The 18,600-nt window shown below is 41.9% G+C and overlaps 1 protein-coding gene across 2 annotated transcripts in view; it reads left to right on the forward strand.

The window, feature by feature from the left end:
• The window catches only part of raly (RALY heterogeneous nuclear ribonucleoprotein), a 112,120-nt gene extending 96,398 nt beyond the window's left edge, over window positions 1–15,722 (forward strand). For both annotated transcript variants that reach the window (XM_084349521.1, XM_084349522.1), the window contains exons 7-9: window positions 1,536–1,735; window positions 3,805–3,852; window positions 13,816–15,722. In XM_084349521.1, the coding sequence (XP_084205647.1) occupies window positions 1,536–1,735; window positions 3,805–3,849 (245 nt within the window). In that variant the 3' untranslated portion in view covers window positions 3,850–3,852; window positions 13,816–15,722. The remainder of the gene's footprint in view (window positions 1–1,535; window positions 1,736–3,804; window positions 3,853–13,815) is intronic.
• The last annotated feature ends 2,878 nt before the right edge of the window (window positions 15,723–18,600 follow it).

Raw genomic sequence — 18,600 nt, forward strand, 5'->3', positions numbered from 1 at the left:
AGACACGTCTTATCGGCGCTGATATGCAACATGTGGATGTGTGGCATTTGAAAGTTCAATTCAAAGTATTAAATGCTAATTACAAACCGTTTTCTGATGAAAGAGCCTTTTCTTGAAGTTAAAAATAGAAATATTTAGCACTGGACACAGGACCTGAGCCTTCATCTCAGCAGACGAGCCACACAGACTGCATGAAACAGTCTTGTAATGTGGATTTATAACGACTTAGTGGATAAATAGTAAGTGTTAGAAGAAGCAGAACAGTCTGCTAAGTTCAGAAAATTAAATCACCTCACTGCAACGCTGCCTTTAACACTTATCTCATATCGTACGTACTGCTCAGCACTTGTTACTGTAGCAGAGACTTCTTTATTTGACTTTATTTCACTGGGATCATTCACTCAGGGTCAGTTCTGTTATCCAGGGAGTCTATAAGACAGATCCAGTTAGTGGCGCCACAGCACTGCAGGCCGCTGCCGAAGTCTTTTCTGGCTGCCGTCTCCAGAGTCTTCTTTGCTCCTGACCTTGTGTGACTGTTGACCACCGGAGTGTGGCGACGTAATGAGCCGCGCTGCTCTGATGATCCTGGTCCAACCCTGTTCTGTTGCGCTGGGGCCGGGCCGTCCCACTGTAACGTAACTGAGTGAGGCTGAGTGCTGAGGACTGGCACCAGCACCACGTGTTTTTGATGAACTCGGTCTTACGCGGCTTTAAATTTGGGGTGCCGGGCTTATATATGCTAATGAGAAGATCTGCTCATAGATATTGACCCCATCACTGATTATCAAGGGAGATTCTGGCATTTTGAGGTGTTTGGATGGATTTAACCAGAACATCTCTCAAGACATTTTGCGTGTGCCTGATGCTTGATAAGTGAGTATAAATACAGATAGCTTTGTCAAAATGGCCGACAAAAAGCTCGCTCAATGAGTCGCCAGCCATGGATATTAGACTGACACTTTACTGACACGTACTCAGTTACTACAAAACACTTGGTGAAAACAAAGATGAGGAACATTAATATATAAAAGAGTTTCCGGCGTGTGTGTGTGATCGTGTGAGTGTCCGACTTAATTTCACAGGAAAACACTTCACACACGGTGCGTCGTGCTGCTTCAAAGTCTGTTCGTGTCCACAGTTAGACGCCTGTGACTCATTTATTATGATAATAAATAATGTGTGTGAGTGTTAATTGTATAGCTCACATTGCTGAGCACATTGATGCATAAATATTATGATATATATTGAAAATATTTATAATATTACACCATAATTCAATTAATAGAGGGTTTGTTTTATTTCTACAGTGCAGGAAGTCATTTTTGCATTGATGTTAAGCAATGACCTGGAAGCTATTGCAAAAAAAATTAATTTCTCCTCAAAGATATTGATAAAAATATGATGAATCTTCCTGAAAAATATGAAAAAAGTCCAATAAAAAGAAAAAAGTCACAGTTTTTTAATATTTGAGGCCTCTGCGTGTGTGTGTGTGTGTGTGTGTGTGTGTGTGTGTGTGCGTGTGTGTGTGTGTGCAGAGCTGAGGAAGGCGGAGGAGTGTAAGAGCGAGGAGGCGTGGCAGGAAGAGGAGGAGTCGAGCTCAGAGCTGGACGACGAGGAGGAGGAGGAGGAGCGCAGACAGAACAGCGAAGCCGAAGAGGAGGAGGACGAAGACGAGGAGGAGGAGGAGGAGGAGGAGGGAGAGCACACGCGGGACAGCGCCCATGACCATATGGCGGTATTTACACGTGTATGCATGTGTGGAGCATCGACACACTTAAAGACATAATATGTAGGAATTCTGTCTCCCACATGTTTCCAACAATGACGGCACATTTGCAGAAGGTGTCGCCCGCCGCTGCTTCTGGGAAGTCGGCGAACGAGATTCAGATTTAACGGAAATAAAACGCACAGTGTTACTCATCAATACTTGAACTCAACTTGAGCAGGTGTTTCTACGCGGTTTGAATGCAGTGTAACTGAAACAGTCTGTAAAAAGTTATATAACATGTCACCCAACGTGGTTTGATCCTGAGTCCGACGCCGCGAGGCAGGAAAGTGATCCTGAGTTTCGGAGGAACATTTTAATATATAACATGTGTCGGTGTTTAAAATGTCCCCTGTGTAACAGAGTGGCCGACGAAACACGACAACCGTGGCACAAAATCCCTTTTAACATTTCACATTAATATTAATGAAGCTTTTTTTTGTGCCTTTCCTTTTCTTCTCTTACAAAACGTCTTTCAAAAAGTTTGGGAATCGCCTGTCACAACAGCCCGACTCGGTACGGTGAGAAGGCTGTGAGGACTGCTTGCTTTGCTTTTAGGTTGTATGAAACAAATACACAAATCCTAACATACATCAGGAAGTTATTGTTTGAAGGATTTAATAAAAAAAAGTAAAAAACACTGTAGAACGGTTCAATCAGACGGACAGCTGCGAGGGCATGAAGGAGAAAAAGCTAAAATATTAGAATAGAAATAGAGGGTTGGTCTAGCTAAACTAGCTAAAAGGGTTGGGTCACTAAACAATCTGTGTAATCTTTAATGATATAATAACACATTTAAACTGGCCAATTATAATGTTTCTATGTTAAAACTTTATTTCGGGTGAGTCCAAACTTTCTGTCACAGTTATTTGAAAATAATCAACAAGGACTTCCAGCAGGGATTGTCCCCGATGTCTTCATCAAATCACCCAATTTCAAAGCATTATCTGCTGGACTTTATTACGCTCTACATGTAAAACCACAGCAGCTGTACAGGAAGGAAAACATAAACTGTCCTTCATCTCCCGGCTTATCTGTCTGCCTTCGTGCCGGGGTCATCCATTGGCCAGTGGCGTCTTGTTTTCGGGGTCGTCCGTCGTCCGTCCTTCAGGGAATTTCATGACATGTGCCATAAAAACGTCCACTTGGATTTTCGAAGATAAACTTTGGCAGTAAAAAGGTGAAAGGTCGAGGTCGGGGTGACTTTCCAAAGCTTGAGATTTCACACACCAATATGGCACTCAGTGGAGCTCAGACCTCCGCCAAGGCCCAACAGTCCCCTTGTAATTCAATCAAGCCGGAAATCAATATCAAGCTCCATAGTCCTGCATCACTGCCCAGAACTGCTTGACAATAAAAAAAAAAAAAAAAAGCTCCCCGGATCCAAAATCTGCATCAAATTGTTCTTGCTCAATACAAGCCACCTAAATCTGCCTGATCCCCATTATTCCCCGAGAAATTTGCAAAAATGTGCGAAAAAATGGCCTTTCTTGCAACGTTTTTATCTTTATCTGGATCTGAACTCAAAGTAAATGAGGTCTTTTCTGGGCCGTGAGCGTTAAAACTTCATCCTGACCGGTTGGCGGAGGCGCTCAGCCCTCGAGGCAGCAATCCTCGCCCTTAAGTAGGAGGGATTTCACTGTGTAACAGAGACTGTGTTTGTTCGAGGCAGGTCAGAAAGTCACTGGCAGGGTTTTCCTCCTGATGGATTGTTTGTGATGCTTTATGTAAGATAATACTTTTTAAATTGTCGTGCTTAAACGCTTAGAAAACCTTCCCATCATTGTACGCTATATATACACTTTATACTTCACATGATGCTCATCATGCTGCGCTCTGCTCTTCTGATTTCACGGTATTTGACTGCAGATGGCAGATAAACGTTAGCGATTTGCTTTAAATAACACAAAACGTACATGTGGTTTCTTTTCTATGAGCCTTCCCTTTTCACATAATCATCATCTGATGCCAATTTACCTGAATTCTTGTTGCTTTCTGCGTATTTGTGTGTTTTGACTCTGGTCTTCTGCTTTGTTCAGGAGAACAGTCGCCTATCATCAGAGATGGACTCCATCCACCCATGAGAGGTGAGTGTTTCTTTACCAATCAGCTTCGAGACATTTTGAAACTTATTCAGAGGGTTGGAAGTAATAAAGTACAAATACTTTGTTACACCACGTAGGTATTTATATTTCTAACAACTTTTCATTTTCGCTCCCTACATCTGAACACAAATATCTGCACTTTCTGCTCCTCACATTTTCAGAACAGGCTCGTTACTTTAGTGTGAACGCATTTGATGGGGGATTACGGATTATTTTTATTTTGTGTCATCAACCTATCAGTGCACATCACGCACGGCAGACGCAGCGAGACGAAACAAAGACGTGAGAAGACGTAAACAGACAGAGAGGGAGGCTGGGATGGGGAGAAAAGGCGCGTTAGTGTCTCGTATCTGCAGAGATTTTCTTATTTTCTCTCTTTGTTGCTGCTCGGGACGCTTCACCAACCCAACATGTGGCTATTTGACGTCCTGGGAATGACACTCAGCAATCAACTATCTTTGTGGTGCGTTCAGGAACAGCTGGGACAAATCCTACCTTTAACTTTAATAGTCTTTGAATTATATTAATATGACGTGAGCTTCAGTTAGCTTTGACCACAAATGTCCTTCAGAGGGAGACTTTTTACTCTGATACTCTGAGTACATGTCAGAGCCTGTACTCTATTACTTTTACTGGAGTAAAGAAGTTGAATCAGTACGTCTACTCTCTCTAAGAGACCGGTCTGTTCCCTCTGGCTCTCCTTAAAGGGGCACTATGTAGTTTTGCAGAAGAAATTCAAATTCATTTTAATATTTACATTAATACAAACTCTGAATGGAACAAAACCTGAATAAACAGGCTGTTCTCAGAGGACAATACGGTCCCCAGAACACTGTGACGTGGCAGGGTCCGCCACATGTAAACAAAGTAAAACAGTGTGACATTGTGTTGTCCTTTAAGGTCAGTGTGTTTGTGTATTATGCACAAGAAACATTGTAGTTGTGTTCCTGCCCCCTGTGTTAAAAGCCCATAAACCGTGCTAACTTTTAGCAGCTGCTATTATAAAGCTCTTCTTGCAGACGCTGCTCAGATGCCAGCACAGTGAAGTTTATCTGGTTTTTAAAGTGTAATTTAACATAATGCTGTGAGAGGGCGATTCGGACATAAATCTGTCTCGACTTCTTCAAATCTGAATGCAAGGATGAAGAAATTATCCAACGAATTCCACATCAGTCATCATCAGATTTTTCCTAACTTTGATGAAGTAGCAGAGAAAATGGAGATATTTTTCTCACCTCGATTTAACCTGGGATTTATTACCGAGTGCCCGGCTGTCCGTATCAAGAATGCCTTCATCACGCTCACACATGATGCTCTCCCGCTGACATGGCCTGCCAACATTAAGGCTGAAAAAAAAAAACAGCTGCGTCCGACCCTCAACACCCGCGCTCTGCACATCATAAAAATAATATGAGTGAGTGAGCGTGTGTTGCAGAGCCAACATGTCAAGTGAACCTCCAAGAAGAAGAAGAAGAAGAAGAAGAAGAAGAAGAAGAAGAAGAAGAGGACGGGTAACATGATGCAGGAGTGAACTCTGCAGAGTGGAGGCAAGAAGGACAAACAAAGTGAGACGGGAGACAAAGGTCAAGTCTCACTTGTCTCACACACAAATTTGGAAGCGTATTGCATGCGCTCACCTCTGCCTCCGCGTTGGGTTGCCAGGTATGACGAGACACATCCCACACAGAAACTGAGAGACATCCATTTGATTTGTATCACCGGGCCGGCGATGTCATGCAATTTTAACATGTCACACTCCAAAATAGCCTGCGTGTCTTCAGATTCTGCTGCCATAGTTTCGTTTTCCCCGACTTTGTTCACATTTAAGGGAATTCCAGTGTTTTTAAACCTGGGTCCTTTTTCTACATGTGTTGGATTGATAACGATTAAGACTAACCAACCGTTTTGAAATGGGTCCTGTAGTTTGGCTCAGCTGGCAGCCGCAACACGGCTCTCCTCTCTCCAACTGCGACTCACGTTTCCGCCGACGTCTTCCTGCAACTCTCGCAAGACTTGAGAGCAAGAACGCGAATTGTGTTTCTGGTTACAAAAAGGATCTTATCGTTAAACATCTCTGTCTGTGGGAATCTTCTCCATAATGTTGTCAGACACTCTCAGAATAACAACCTCAGCACTTTCAGTGGACGTAAGTTTGACCATCAGTTTCCCCACTGCAGCCGTGTTGTGGCCGCCAGCTGAGGCGATCTACTGGACAGATTGTATAATTGGTGGTGAGTGTGAATCATTTCCACCTGAGACACATGTTAGCTTGTTGTCTCGTTGTTGTCCCGGCTGCTGCTGATGTGCTTATTGACCCCTGACCCCGTCACATCCTCAAGCTGACTCTAATCAGCCTGTATGTGCAAAATGCGTCTTGTGGACATGTCGCAATAATTTCTGAGGATGTGCACAACCGACACTATGAACGGGCACAAACGCGCTGTTAAAAGCGAGTATATCTTCAACCTTACACACCAAAACATGAACATATGGGGCCCAGGTTTAAAAATACCTTGAGTTGTTTTCTGCTGTTTTGTTTAAAAGTAAATATTGTGAAACAAATTAGTTTTTTACAGTAATCATGAATGACAGCGAAGGAGCCTGAGAGGCTTCACTGGTTGAAAACATTTTGTTCAGGTATGTCAGAGCAGTCCGAGCTGATCATAAATATGAAGTAAATTAGAACAACGTTTTGAAAAATAAGACACAGCCGTTCATACTGTACGCATACATATAACCATACATACATGCAAACATCTTCATACACACACACACACACACACACACACACACACACACACACAAGCCTCCACCTGTCTCAGTACATTTACAGGCAACATCAAAGTTTTCATGACAAAGTCGAAAGATCTGGTTCTGATTGAGCTCAGCGCCTCGTCACGTTACAGTAAAAACAGATTTACTCCACAGTGTCTGCAACTGGCTGTAAAGGTGGGAACACTTTAAGGTTTTAGCACTTTTTTTCCCTGATAAATGGTTTTATTTATAGTTATTTCTCTTGCCAAACAATGAAGTCCTTCGTAAAACATTTATTAAAGGTCTAATTTGTCACATAATTGAATGTGGAGTCTCATTACAAACAAATTGGACCTTTCAAGCGATTGTAAAGGTTTTTAAGCATCAGTTGCAACTTTATTACGGCCGTCCAAACGATGATTACAGTTGAACTACGTACTTTACAAAGTATTGAACGAGACCTGCCATGCCTTTTCCTTCAGTGTTATAAAGATTCTTGTGCATGTTAAATATCTTAAAAGTTAAAAAGCCCATAGTCCGCGCCAACAGGAGCTCCTCTCTCCCACAGAAAACACTGCTCCTTAAACGCCTCGTCAGCAGTCCCGCCTTTAACATCTGTCACAATGTCGCACATTTGCACAATTGATGTCTGTGCAGCTGACAGAAAGTTGAAAAAACACGACAGAGCCGACCGGAGACGTGGTGAGCGGTGCTGGCTCAGGCGCGTGTGAGCTGACCAATCAGAGCAGACTGGGCCTTAAAGAGACGGGAGCTAAACGAGGGTGTTTCAGACAGGAGGGAGAAGACAGAGCTGCAGCGCCGTTTCTAGTTGTAACCCAAAATAAAATTATAAACCTGAAAATGAGCATAATGTGTCTCATCAGCTGTTAGTAACTTTAAATGTAACATGTTGAGGGCTTTTTCTTAAGTGCTGTACTCACTAACATCCGGTTTGGAAGAGGTTTCTTAATTAAAGGTGATGTTTGATGATAATTCACCTCCCTGACACGAACAGTCTCAGCAGAGCAGATATCAGACTCTGTGGTGTGCAGGGTTGACACAAAGCCTGTGTGTGATTACCCTCCTCGTATTTGAGTGAGCAGATCCTTTGAATAGTATCACGAGAGTATGTGCGCTGCGTACCATCTGCTCTACAATCATCTCTGTGATTGTCCTCGTGCTCTTCAGGGAGGTCGTGTCAGATTCCCCAGAAATTTGCAGGGAACTCATAAACTAAACAAACCCTGACACTTGTCTATACATAACGTCTGACACACGAGCACGCATGTATGTTTTTCCAGTTAATTCCCCCCCGGCTTTTGTTTGGTAAGTTACCGTGATATCTGTGAAAAGAGCGTCTCTTCGGGGGTTTATGAAGCGGGGAAGTATCTCTATATCTGATCGTCTGAAGTAAACAAAGGCAAATTGGCACAAAATTAGAACAATGTTGGCCTCTGTGCTGCTGCACGGCATACAGGGCTCATCCAGAAATGTGGATTTAAGGCCTGGCTCGTGAACTTGATCACGCCACTCAAAGTTAAAACAAATAAGCTGTTTTCATATCGCTCCCAGTGGAGAAATTCGAGGCCGTTTCTGTCTAATCACTGCTGCTTTTATTGGACAGGTCGTCATGCGCTTCAGCTTTCATTAGCTTCTAGCATTTCAGTGTCCTCCTAAAAATAACGACTGTATTAAGCTTCATCCTGTGAGATGAGGTCAAGTTTGTTGCCAGATGTTTTTGAAATAAATATGAAATGAAGCCTCATTATGACAAGAAATGTGTTTTTTGCGATTTTGATTGATGTTCAAAGTCAGAATCTCTTAATTCAACTTGTTTCTAGTTTGTTTTTATGCGATCATATCTCACAAAAGTGAGTCATGGACCAGATGCAGGAGGGTTTTTCAACAATAGAAGGGTCACACTTGACAAGAAGGGGTGACGAGATATCTGGGAGGTCTGTGGTCCTGAGGCAGTTGATGATCCAGTCTTGTCTGTTATGATTCAGTCGGGTTCTGGTGGGTAGTAGACAGAAGGTTTAGGTTTTGTAGTATACAATTCTGCCGCCACCCTGTTTGCAAACGTACCAGCAACGACTCACAAACAGCAACAGGCCGTACAATAACTCAAAGTCTAACGCAACGCCGGTGTGCTCAAAGTGTCAGAAATATCAGAGAGAGCAAATAAAGCTTAACTTTCAGACGTGTACACGGCGGAGCGAGGTGACTGCAGGGGATTGACACGTTCCTCAGCAATCACTGTGCGTACAGAATTAGCGAGCCTAACGCTATTGGTTAGCCGCAATTTTGCTCATTTGACCCACATGTTGTTGCTGTTGCAAAAGTCCAACCCTAGGCAAGCCTGGTTGCTGGCAACATGGCAACCCAATTGCCAAAATAAAATGCTGGCAATGTACGTTTCTGCAAACCTCCCAAATGTTGAAACTTAATTTTCAAGGTTCAATTCTTTTTTTGTTTTCATTTTTTAGTTGTACTTATGTTCTGGCTACAGTTTGGAAAAGATCATGTTTTGGCTCATTTCACTAACTATTAGTTTGTTATCTACTGCTAGTAGATAATGTTTCTGCAAACCACAGATTCATCCGAGGTTGATACTTGGACCAAAGGTGGCATATCGCGTTCAGATTATATGCTTATTACTCACCTTTCACATCAGGAGGTGGAGGTGAAGGTGCCGTCGTTATCACAACCAACAAGGCTGCTACACAGTCGACCGCAATGGATATTTTTAAGGACACCTGGGGATATTTCCAGACATTTCTGTGGCGACCAAAACTGGATGTCATGTCTCAGGCTTCCCCTTCCTTTTCTGAGTGTCGCTCCCACTGATCTGCAGCGAAAAATATACTAAACCTCCAAACCCTCCCCGAGCAGACTGTCTGTGCAGGTGTTTCAGGGGGAAAGGGCCCCGCAGCACTTCATTAAATGAGCACCGATCCCTCACAGAGATGATGTGTTGGGAAGAAATATGATGTGACGAACCGGGGCCGTGAAAATAAAACATCTTTAAAGTGAAGGTCAGGTTAAGTGAACGTACAGTACTTTCCCATGTTCCATTTAAAAGAAATGCAGCTATATTGTGTTAGTGTTAACTTTGACAATAATCAAAGGACACATCGGAGAAGCAGTTTAAATCTGGAGGAGTGGCGTTCGCCTGAGGAGCAGTCGGGTGTTGCTGCTCGGAGGTCCAAAGAACACAGCGAGCCGGCGTTATAATATTTATGTTCCTGAAAAAGACGGAGATGCCTTCAGAAAGACTTTCCAGAGCTCACACACGAAACTCATTTATGCAAGCTGCCTCTCTTTCAGTGTGTAGTTAGGGGCCTGCTGTGCGCCGAATTACAATCCTATAAATGTTCTGTCCTGCATAACTTAGATGTAATCGGGAGATTGAGAGAAACAAATTTTTTATCGGCGTCACGTTTTATGTTTTAGAGGCCGTGACGCATCTCGCAGCAGGTCCATCGCCCGGGGGGTTTAAAAAGAGAGATTTACTTCCTCCAATCTCAATTAGATCAAAGACCAAAGGCACTCGACTGGACGGACACAGCGGGAAACTGTCTGTTTAGCAGAGTGATGAGTTTTCTTTTTATTGTTTCCAGTTCTTCACTGACTGTCTGCAAATTATTATATCACGTTGGAGGTCATACTAGAAGTCTCCTGACTTTCTGGCACGCAGCTCGTTTGGGTCTTTGTTCTGCTCTGTCGTCCGATGGTTTCCACTCCTTATTTACTGCTCTACTACAGAGTCAACACATGTTTGGATCGGTGAGTCGTATTGTTTAGTCGATCTACTCAGAAATGCCGTCAGTTGTAGGTGGCGCAGTAAACAGCAGCTTGCAAATCTTCCTTGTGTTTTCGCCCGCCGTGTCGGCAGCATAAAATGTCGGTCATGAATCCACGTTTGCACATTTCACAGGCCGATGTTCTTTATTCTATATAAAACGTGCAATATCCACATTCACATTACGTGTTTACGACCTGACTTTCATATCAGGGGGAACAGATGGTGGCAGAGTTAAGCGAGAAAGCCAGTGATCGCAGTTGGAGACTGTGTTTTGACATTAATAAGCGTGATACCACTGGGTATTTTCAAGGAGTACTCGGGACAATTTCTTGCTATGTTTGTGGTGACAAAAACAGGTATTTTAAGCCAAAAAATGATCTTTCATTACCCAACCACACTCGCAACGCTCCAAGCCTGCCAAGAAACGGGGTCAGCCTGACCAACAGGGCGGGTTTCTGTTCGGGAAAACAGCAATTTAAGCCAAAACACGGTGGACAAAGTTGTTTGTGTGCCTAAATCTGACCATAAAATAGAAAATTAAAACTAAAGAAACATGAAATTGCAACTTGTAGAGTTTCAACATATCTGAGGTTTGCAGAAACTTTTCCAACATTTATTCTGACAACTTTCCAACCCACAGTCAGGTCATGAGGAGAGAAATCATTAAATTTCTTGCAGTTGTGCAACAAGAAATGTTGTTTGTCATGCTGTAAACCACTGGACTATTAGCACAAGCAGTTTTTCACAGCGGGATGAACCTCGCTCCCGACTGAGCCTTTTCAAGGATGCCCACTTTTTATGCCCAATCATTAACTACCACCTGTTACCAATGAACCTGCGTGTTCTTGGAGCATTTCCACAACTTTCACAGTCTTTTCTTGCCCCCGTCTATATTTAAAACCATTAAAAACTGAACATTCAACATGTTGTCCTCGTATTCAACTGAATATAGGTCAAAAAAAGGATTTGTAAATCATTGCATTCTGTTTCGGTTTGTGTTTCAAAGAGTCAGGTCGGACATAATGACTTTCTAACGCAACGTGCACCAGCCGGCGTTCGAGGGTATCCAGTAATACGATTACCAGACGTTTAAATAATGCTGTTGAAGTGAGAGAAACTCGAGCTTCATGTAGTTTAAACAGAAAGGGTGCGGTGTTAATGTAAAGCATGCCGGTGTTACGGCGTCGTAACGTTCACATCAATAGGCATCCTTTCTATCCGAAGTGCTATTCTATACATTATTTTTAAGCATGAGTGGAATTTAACCAACACTGGCAGTAAACCCCTCGGGCAAAAGCGTGATTTGAAAAATGTAAGAAACCTGGAAAAGAACGAGCTCCAGCTGAAGTTTTATGTGAAGTGTGACGTTGATTTATATTCCTGGTGAATGAAAAGCAGTTGAACGGGTCATTAAATACATCGAGTCGGGCAAACTGCTGCTCTTTAACCACACGGTTCAGACTGGATGTGAATATCTGCCCAGTTTTACATCTGCCTGAGTTTTAACATGTGAGAGTCGCAGCAGGAGAAAAGTCTCCGTGTTAACTGTGATGCTCCTGACGAAAAAGTGCACCGCAGATGAGAAGCACGTTGTTCTCCAGCAGAGGAGGCAGCTACATCGCAAAGGCTGACAATCATCAGCGAGGACACACGGCTGTTGACTTTCAGTACTTTTCCACGGAGGCTGATAACTTTATGCCGTCCAGCTTCTTCGCTTTCTCCACACTCGCACATCAAAGCCTTTATTTGTGCGGGGCTCCTCGCAGACTCAACACGGCATGTCGTACTGTTCACACGTGGGTTATCATAGAGACGCAAAGAAACCTGAGAGGAGGCAGATGTCAGCGTAACAACAGATACTCTGTCGAAGATGAAGGATAGTTTGGTAACCCTGCAACCGGCATTTGAACATTTGTAACGTTGACACCACTTAATATCTTTAAGAAGACCTCGGGACGTCACCAGCCCTTTTTCTAACACAGCACAGCGTTGTTACAACATGTGTCATGACCCGGCGGCTCTTGGGCCATGACAAATACAGGATGGACACAATAGTTGACTGAGAATTTAAAGTACTTGTTACAATAAAGCAAATAACAGGACGAATGATGACAAATGTGGAGTGTTATCAGTAGTGTGTATGCGAGTGTGTGAACATTATGAGGTGTGTGGTGCGAAAACAGAACTAAACAAAGGCAGGGGCCGTCACACACCAGGTCGTGAACGTGACATGACATGTAGAAATGTCAATGTGGCAGATGAGACACATACGAATGTGTACTGCCAACATTTCATCCTGGTGACCGGGATGCTGCATGATGTTGATGTCAATCACATGTCTGTGTTAAGCATGATGATTCATAGACAGTTAGTGAAGATACGCACAGAAAAGACAGAAAGCAGCCAAACTAAATCTACCAGCACCTCTAAACCGGACCATGTGAGTTTGACTTTATTACTCTTAGAAAAAATGAGATCCTGTTCACTTCCTGTTCTTCTTGATTCTGTTGCAAAGCAAACCGTTTTCTTTGCTGTTAAACAGCCTCTGGGTCTTGTTTTTATTAAAAAAAACATTAATCATGAAACAGGCAGACACAAAACTGACACAGAAAAGGTCTTAAAGCTTTGCTTTGAAACGGGGAAACCTTTTCAGGAAAAGGCCCCGTAATTGAGTAATAAATCAGGAACCGTCTCGAGGTCCTTTCCTCGCTAATTGATGTCGTGCTTCAGCGTTGCATAGTTGACCCACAGTTCGCCCGAAGCTCAGGGCAACGTCTGAAAACCGGCCCTGTGTTTTTATTGTGGACGTGAATTTAAAGGTTTTTTTCACAGTTTTCGCCAAAAATTTGTGTCCAAACAGTTTTAATGTTTCCCTTTATTATGATGTATTGTTTTCAGTTGTTCTGTAGCCATTGCATGGTTTTTACACAGACATACAGAGGTATCACCACAGGGGATTTTTTTTCTTTTGCTTTATAACTTGAAGTCTTATGTTAACGTTCTTAACGAGTCTTAAAAGGACGACACTTTACTTCCAGGTGAAACATCCCAATCGCCAGAATAAATGTTGGCATTGTATGTTTCTGCGTTTTGTCCCATTGAAAACACTCGTCACAATCACGGCTGGAGATCATCCCGCAGTCTTCTTAAAAACCGTTCCCTTCGTCCTCTCAACATGACAGTAAACATGTAACGTGAACGTGACATTGCTCGTACATCAGAATGATACGAAGTCTACAACACTAACAAATATGATCGTTTCAGTGGTTTGCAGAAACGTTAACTGCCAACATTTGATCCTGGCGACGACAGAACAGCTGTGCAGTTTGTCTCTGTAACGTTGTTTTGTGACTGAAGTCGTTAATGACGTGTCCTCTGTGTTTTAGGTATTGTGGACTGCAGAGGAGGAGACAGACAGAGGAGGAGAGACAGAGAGAGAGAGAGACAGAGAGAGAGAGAGAGAGAGCGCCGCAGACGAACAGAGAACTGGATCACAGCACAGGAAGGCCATCAAACAGCAGGGAGCCAGACACACACACACACACACTCATCATTAAAAACACACATCGAGACAAACTTGACCCTTTGTCGGAGCCACAGGAAGATACTAAAACAGCAGGTTACTGCCAGAACACATCACAAACTGATGAGTTACACACACACACACACACACACGCAGGAGAATAAAACACACCGCGCTGGAGACTCGACGCTGTGTCAGAGCCACAGGAAGACAGTAAAACAGCGGGCCGCCGTCAGAATGCATCCTCAAAGTGACGGATTTCACTCACAGACGCTCTCGCTCACACAAACACACTGCTGAGATCTGCGGATGACGCGACCACGCTTTTGGAAAATCATCATCTGCTGCTTTACGGGACTTTAAACACCTCGACTGAGCAGGCAACATACTGAGGCACAGCTGGGCGGTGATGTTGACTCTGTTGATGGAAACCTTTATGACATTAAAACTTAAAAAACAAGCATTATCACATGATATAATTTAAAAAGTATATTTTATTTTATTTTATTTGTGTATTACATCATTCCAGAATATTTCCAAATAATTTCCTGGAAAGAAAAATGTCATGCAGCGGTGATTACAGGGGAACTAGTTCAACCGACCTCCAAATAAAAACCTATAATAGCACAACAGATGAACGTTGTCTACATGCAATCATCATAATCCAACTAACTGTTCAGTTTATTCTCGTACAGTGGCGGCTGATGGTAGTTTTTCTTAGACCTGAAGCAGGATTGAAAACGGCCACAGTGTCAAACTTTTCTCCGGCTCCTTGAAGTAAAGTCAGTCTTCATCCATGTTCAGCTGCTGCGCCCTCTGTTGACCGGCCGCTGCTGCTCATACATCCCATCTCATCCCAAAAACTGTCTTAAATACCATGAAAGTGACAGTTAACAGAAAAAAAACAAAACCTTTTAACCTCCACATATTTGGCGCTCCTGCTCCAACCACAGCTGTGACAGTCACCACGTCTCTGAGACAGAATGACTAATAATCATAATCTGAAGCTTCTGAGGAAATTATTAGGAAATGAAGGAACGTGGAAAAGAAAGTGTTTACATTTAATACATCAAATTTCATGGTAGGCACCAAGTAATATATGAGAAAGTCCCCCAAATTAGAACCTTTACCTCTAAATGTATTGAAATTGATGGCAACATATTTAATAATGATAATATTCTGGTATTTTTCCATTAATCTGCAAACAGCTTTTGTAAAACATCTCTTAACTTCTACTCATCGCGCCAGTTTAATGTCTTTAATGTTTACCATTTGTGTCCAACTCCAGGAATGTATTTATTAAATCATGTCGGGGTCATTTTAAATACATATTGAGGTAAATATTGTTGTAATTTGGTGGCAATTTTAAGAAAATTCAAATAAGTTTCAGATTTCCTGAACCTTTAAAAGAAAGTTTTTACCCTTCATCCTGAAAATAAACGTTAAGAACACATTTTATTATCGTCACAACACTGAATTGTTGATGCGTGTGTGTAAACCGGGTCTAATGCAGCGTAACAAAGAAACAGAGGAACGCGGTCCAAACAGAACAATGTTCATAAAACTTGTTGTTTTATCATATTGTTCAGATGATGTCACCTCTGGTTATTAATAAAACCACATCATCATTTATCAGCAGCCCAGATTATAAAACAAACAGTCACAGTAGATTTTTAAAAAACTCTTTCAGTTCGTCCTGGAAACCCAAACGTGGAAAATAAAGCGATATAAACAAGTTTTATTAGCAATTACACACACATGTTTCAAATGTTTCTCATCTTCCAGTTTTTTACCGATCTGTTTTTTTACATGGTTGGTTTGTTTCTCAATTTATTACTTACGTTTGAGTTTTTAGTGAGTTGTGAATAAATAACACATGGTGTTTTTTTAGTGTGCGTGAATCCAACTGACCTCCAGAGGGTTCAAGTCAACAATAAAAATCAAAACTAAAAACTTGGAATTATGAAGCTTTCATACAAATATTACAAACCTCGGATGAGTTGCATGAAGACTTCATCATGTCGAGCTCCACGCAGCGATCTGTGAACCTGTCTGACCTCAAGAGAAGCTAAAGTCTGTCGTTTTTATTAACTGTTGTTATTATTTTCTATGCTCATTATTCTATTTGTTACTATTATAAAGGTTGTAAAATTGAATTTGCTCACCACCGCAGAGATTTACTCTGAATTGGCAACATTTAAAATGCACAGGGAGATTAATTCTGGTGGTTTTTGAATGTTTCAGTCCATCAAAAAAAAAACATTCATGACATTTCTGTTGTTTCGAGGCAGCCGCTGGTTTTTAGTTCACTTGCGTTACAAGTTAATGGAGCAAATGTATTTGTTTGTTTGTCTTTAAGTACATTATCGACCTGGCAGACCCGACCGATGATGATTTAAGGTCCACTTACTTGTATTTCCCAAAGCTTTCTTGATAAATTGTGAGCTTCACACACACAGAATTGTGAGTAATCTGCTGAGGGTCGTCACACTGATGTGCTGTGGTTTTGTCCGGCCCGGTCGCCAGAATAAAATGTTGGCATTTATTTTTTTCTGCAAACCACACATCCGTTCTCTCATCTGTACGTGTCATTGGACAATAGGGACTTTTCCACAATATGTGTCAATCACGTTGTCATTGTTTATGAGCTGATGTTCATGTTTGTGGCATTACAGCTATGCAGGATGAGTCCCAGGCCAGAGACCACTGTTCAAGACTGCGTTTCAACATTTGTAAGCACGAAAACCACTGAATATTTTTTAACATATCAGGACAATTGCCTGCTGGTGTTTGTCAAGACAGAATCAGGTATTTTTTAAACCACCACATGATCTTCTCCAAACCTTAACCAGGTGCTTTTTAATGCCAGCACAGCGTTGTCACAGCATGCAAATTAAAAATGTTACCTAAAGAAACAAAGTTGCGATGTATCCGTGGTTTGCAGAATCGTACATTGCCGACATTTTACTCTGATGATTGGGTTGTGTTTTATTTTGTGTGTTCTTTTAGGAAAAGTTTTCACAACAGCTCCTGCCAAAAGCTTCTGAAAGTCTGGTTTCAAATCTGTATTTTTCATATAACATTAAATACTATGTCCAAATGTGCAAAAAATCAAAGTGAAAGTCAAGCAGAAGCATCGACAGGTATCATTTCGCTGACAGTGTCCTGCAAACAATCCCACAGCTGTCTTAACAAGTAGACTGTTCAACGATCGGTGCACAGAAATACCCGACATCACCTTTTTTCCAGCCCCGACACCTTGAAGCCCGTAAGAGCAGCACAATTACAACGTGAAAATACAGAAAATCTCTCATGTGAAATAACAAAACCTCAGAGTCAGAAAAAAATGCTTTTATTTCATGTATTGGGTGAAATTGTGAGAGTGAAGGCATCGTTTGAAGGTTTGAAGTCCTCAGTATGTTGCCGCCGTGTTGTCATTTCAGTCAAAGACGGTCAAAACGGACAGGAGATCTGATTCACTGCTGTTTATTGCTGTTGCTCACTTTATTTTTCTTCTTCCCTCATCTCACACTTTCTCATTGTTCCTTCATCCTTCTCTTCCTCCACTTTTCCCTTTCATCCCCGCTTCTTCTTCCTTCCTCCATTTCATCTTTCACTTTTATTTCATCTGTTCTTTTATTGTCTATTTCCTCTCTTGTTTTTTTTCCAACTTCTCTCTCCCGTCTCGTCCTTTTTCCCCTCCCCCCTTTTTTTTTTTGTCTCCACTCCTGTTACAATAGTTGATATACTGCCCTCCGGCTATATCAAATTAATTTATACAAATACTTTCAAAAATTGGGATTATCGAGTTTAACTGTTCCAGAAGAAGTTAGTGGACGCCAGCACATAGTTGCATGGAAGTTAACAAAAACAAGTTGCAGAAGAAGAAGAAGGATCTGATTAGAAATAATCAGTTGTAATCGTTCACTGATTTGTTCTTGGTTTTCGCCATATTTTATGTGTTATGAAGTTCACCCTTACATAAGCTTTTATAATTATACATTGTTCATCCTTGTATATACTTGTTATAATCCATGGATAATCAGCCATTAACAGCAGGTCTATCAGTTTATGTGAAGGTGAGCTGCATACTACGATAATCAACAAAGACGACTGGATCTTAATGTTTATCTTTGACTTTACCCACATAAGGAGCTCAGGTTGAGGATTTTGCCTTCTTCAGAAGAAAATGTAGGCCTCCTCTCTTCCTCTTCCTCTTCCTCTTCTCACTCCTCTTCCTCCAATCCTTACGTTTCTCCTCCCTTTTCCTCCCCCCCTCCCCTCTCGTTCCTGTCTGATTTCTACATGCTGATGTTAAATAGTCTTTGCTGTTATTTTTATTGACTTGTGCGTATTGTGCGATGAAGGTGATGACGCCGACTCCTCTGTCTGCACTGAGAGGGTGCCAGAGGCCTTTACAACACATGTAAATAATTCAAAATAAAAGCTTGGAACTTGTGACCGTCGTCTGAAGTCTTTCAAATAGATGGAAATATTTTGTTTTGACACTTTTATGCTTGAAAATATCTTCTCTACATCTCGTGAAACCTCTTTTATTTTCCTCACGGCCTACAGGAATGCATTTTCGCTTCAGGTTCGAGGTGATTTATTCGACGTTATGCAACACAATGAACGTTTATAACTCCTT

The sequence above is a fragment of the Pagrus pagrus genome, assembly GCF_965226575.1.
Source record: "Pagrus pagrus genome assembly, chromosome: 3".
NCBI lineage: Eukaryota > Metazoa > Chordata > Actinopteri > Spariformes > Sparidae > Pagrus > Pagrus pagrus.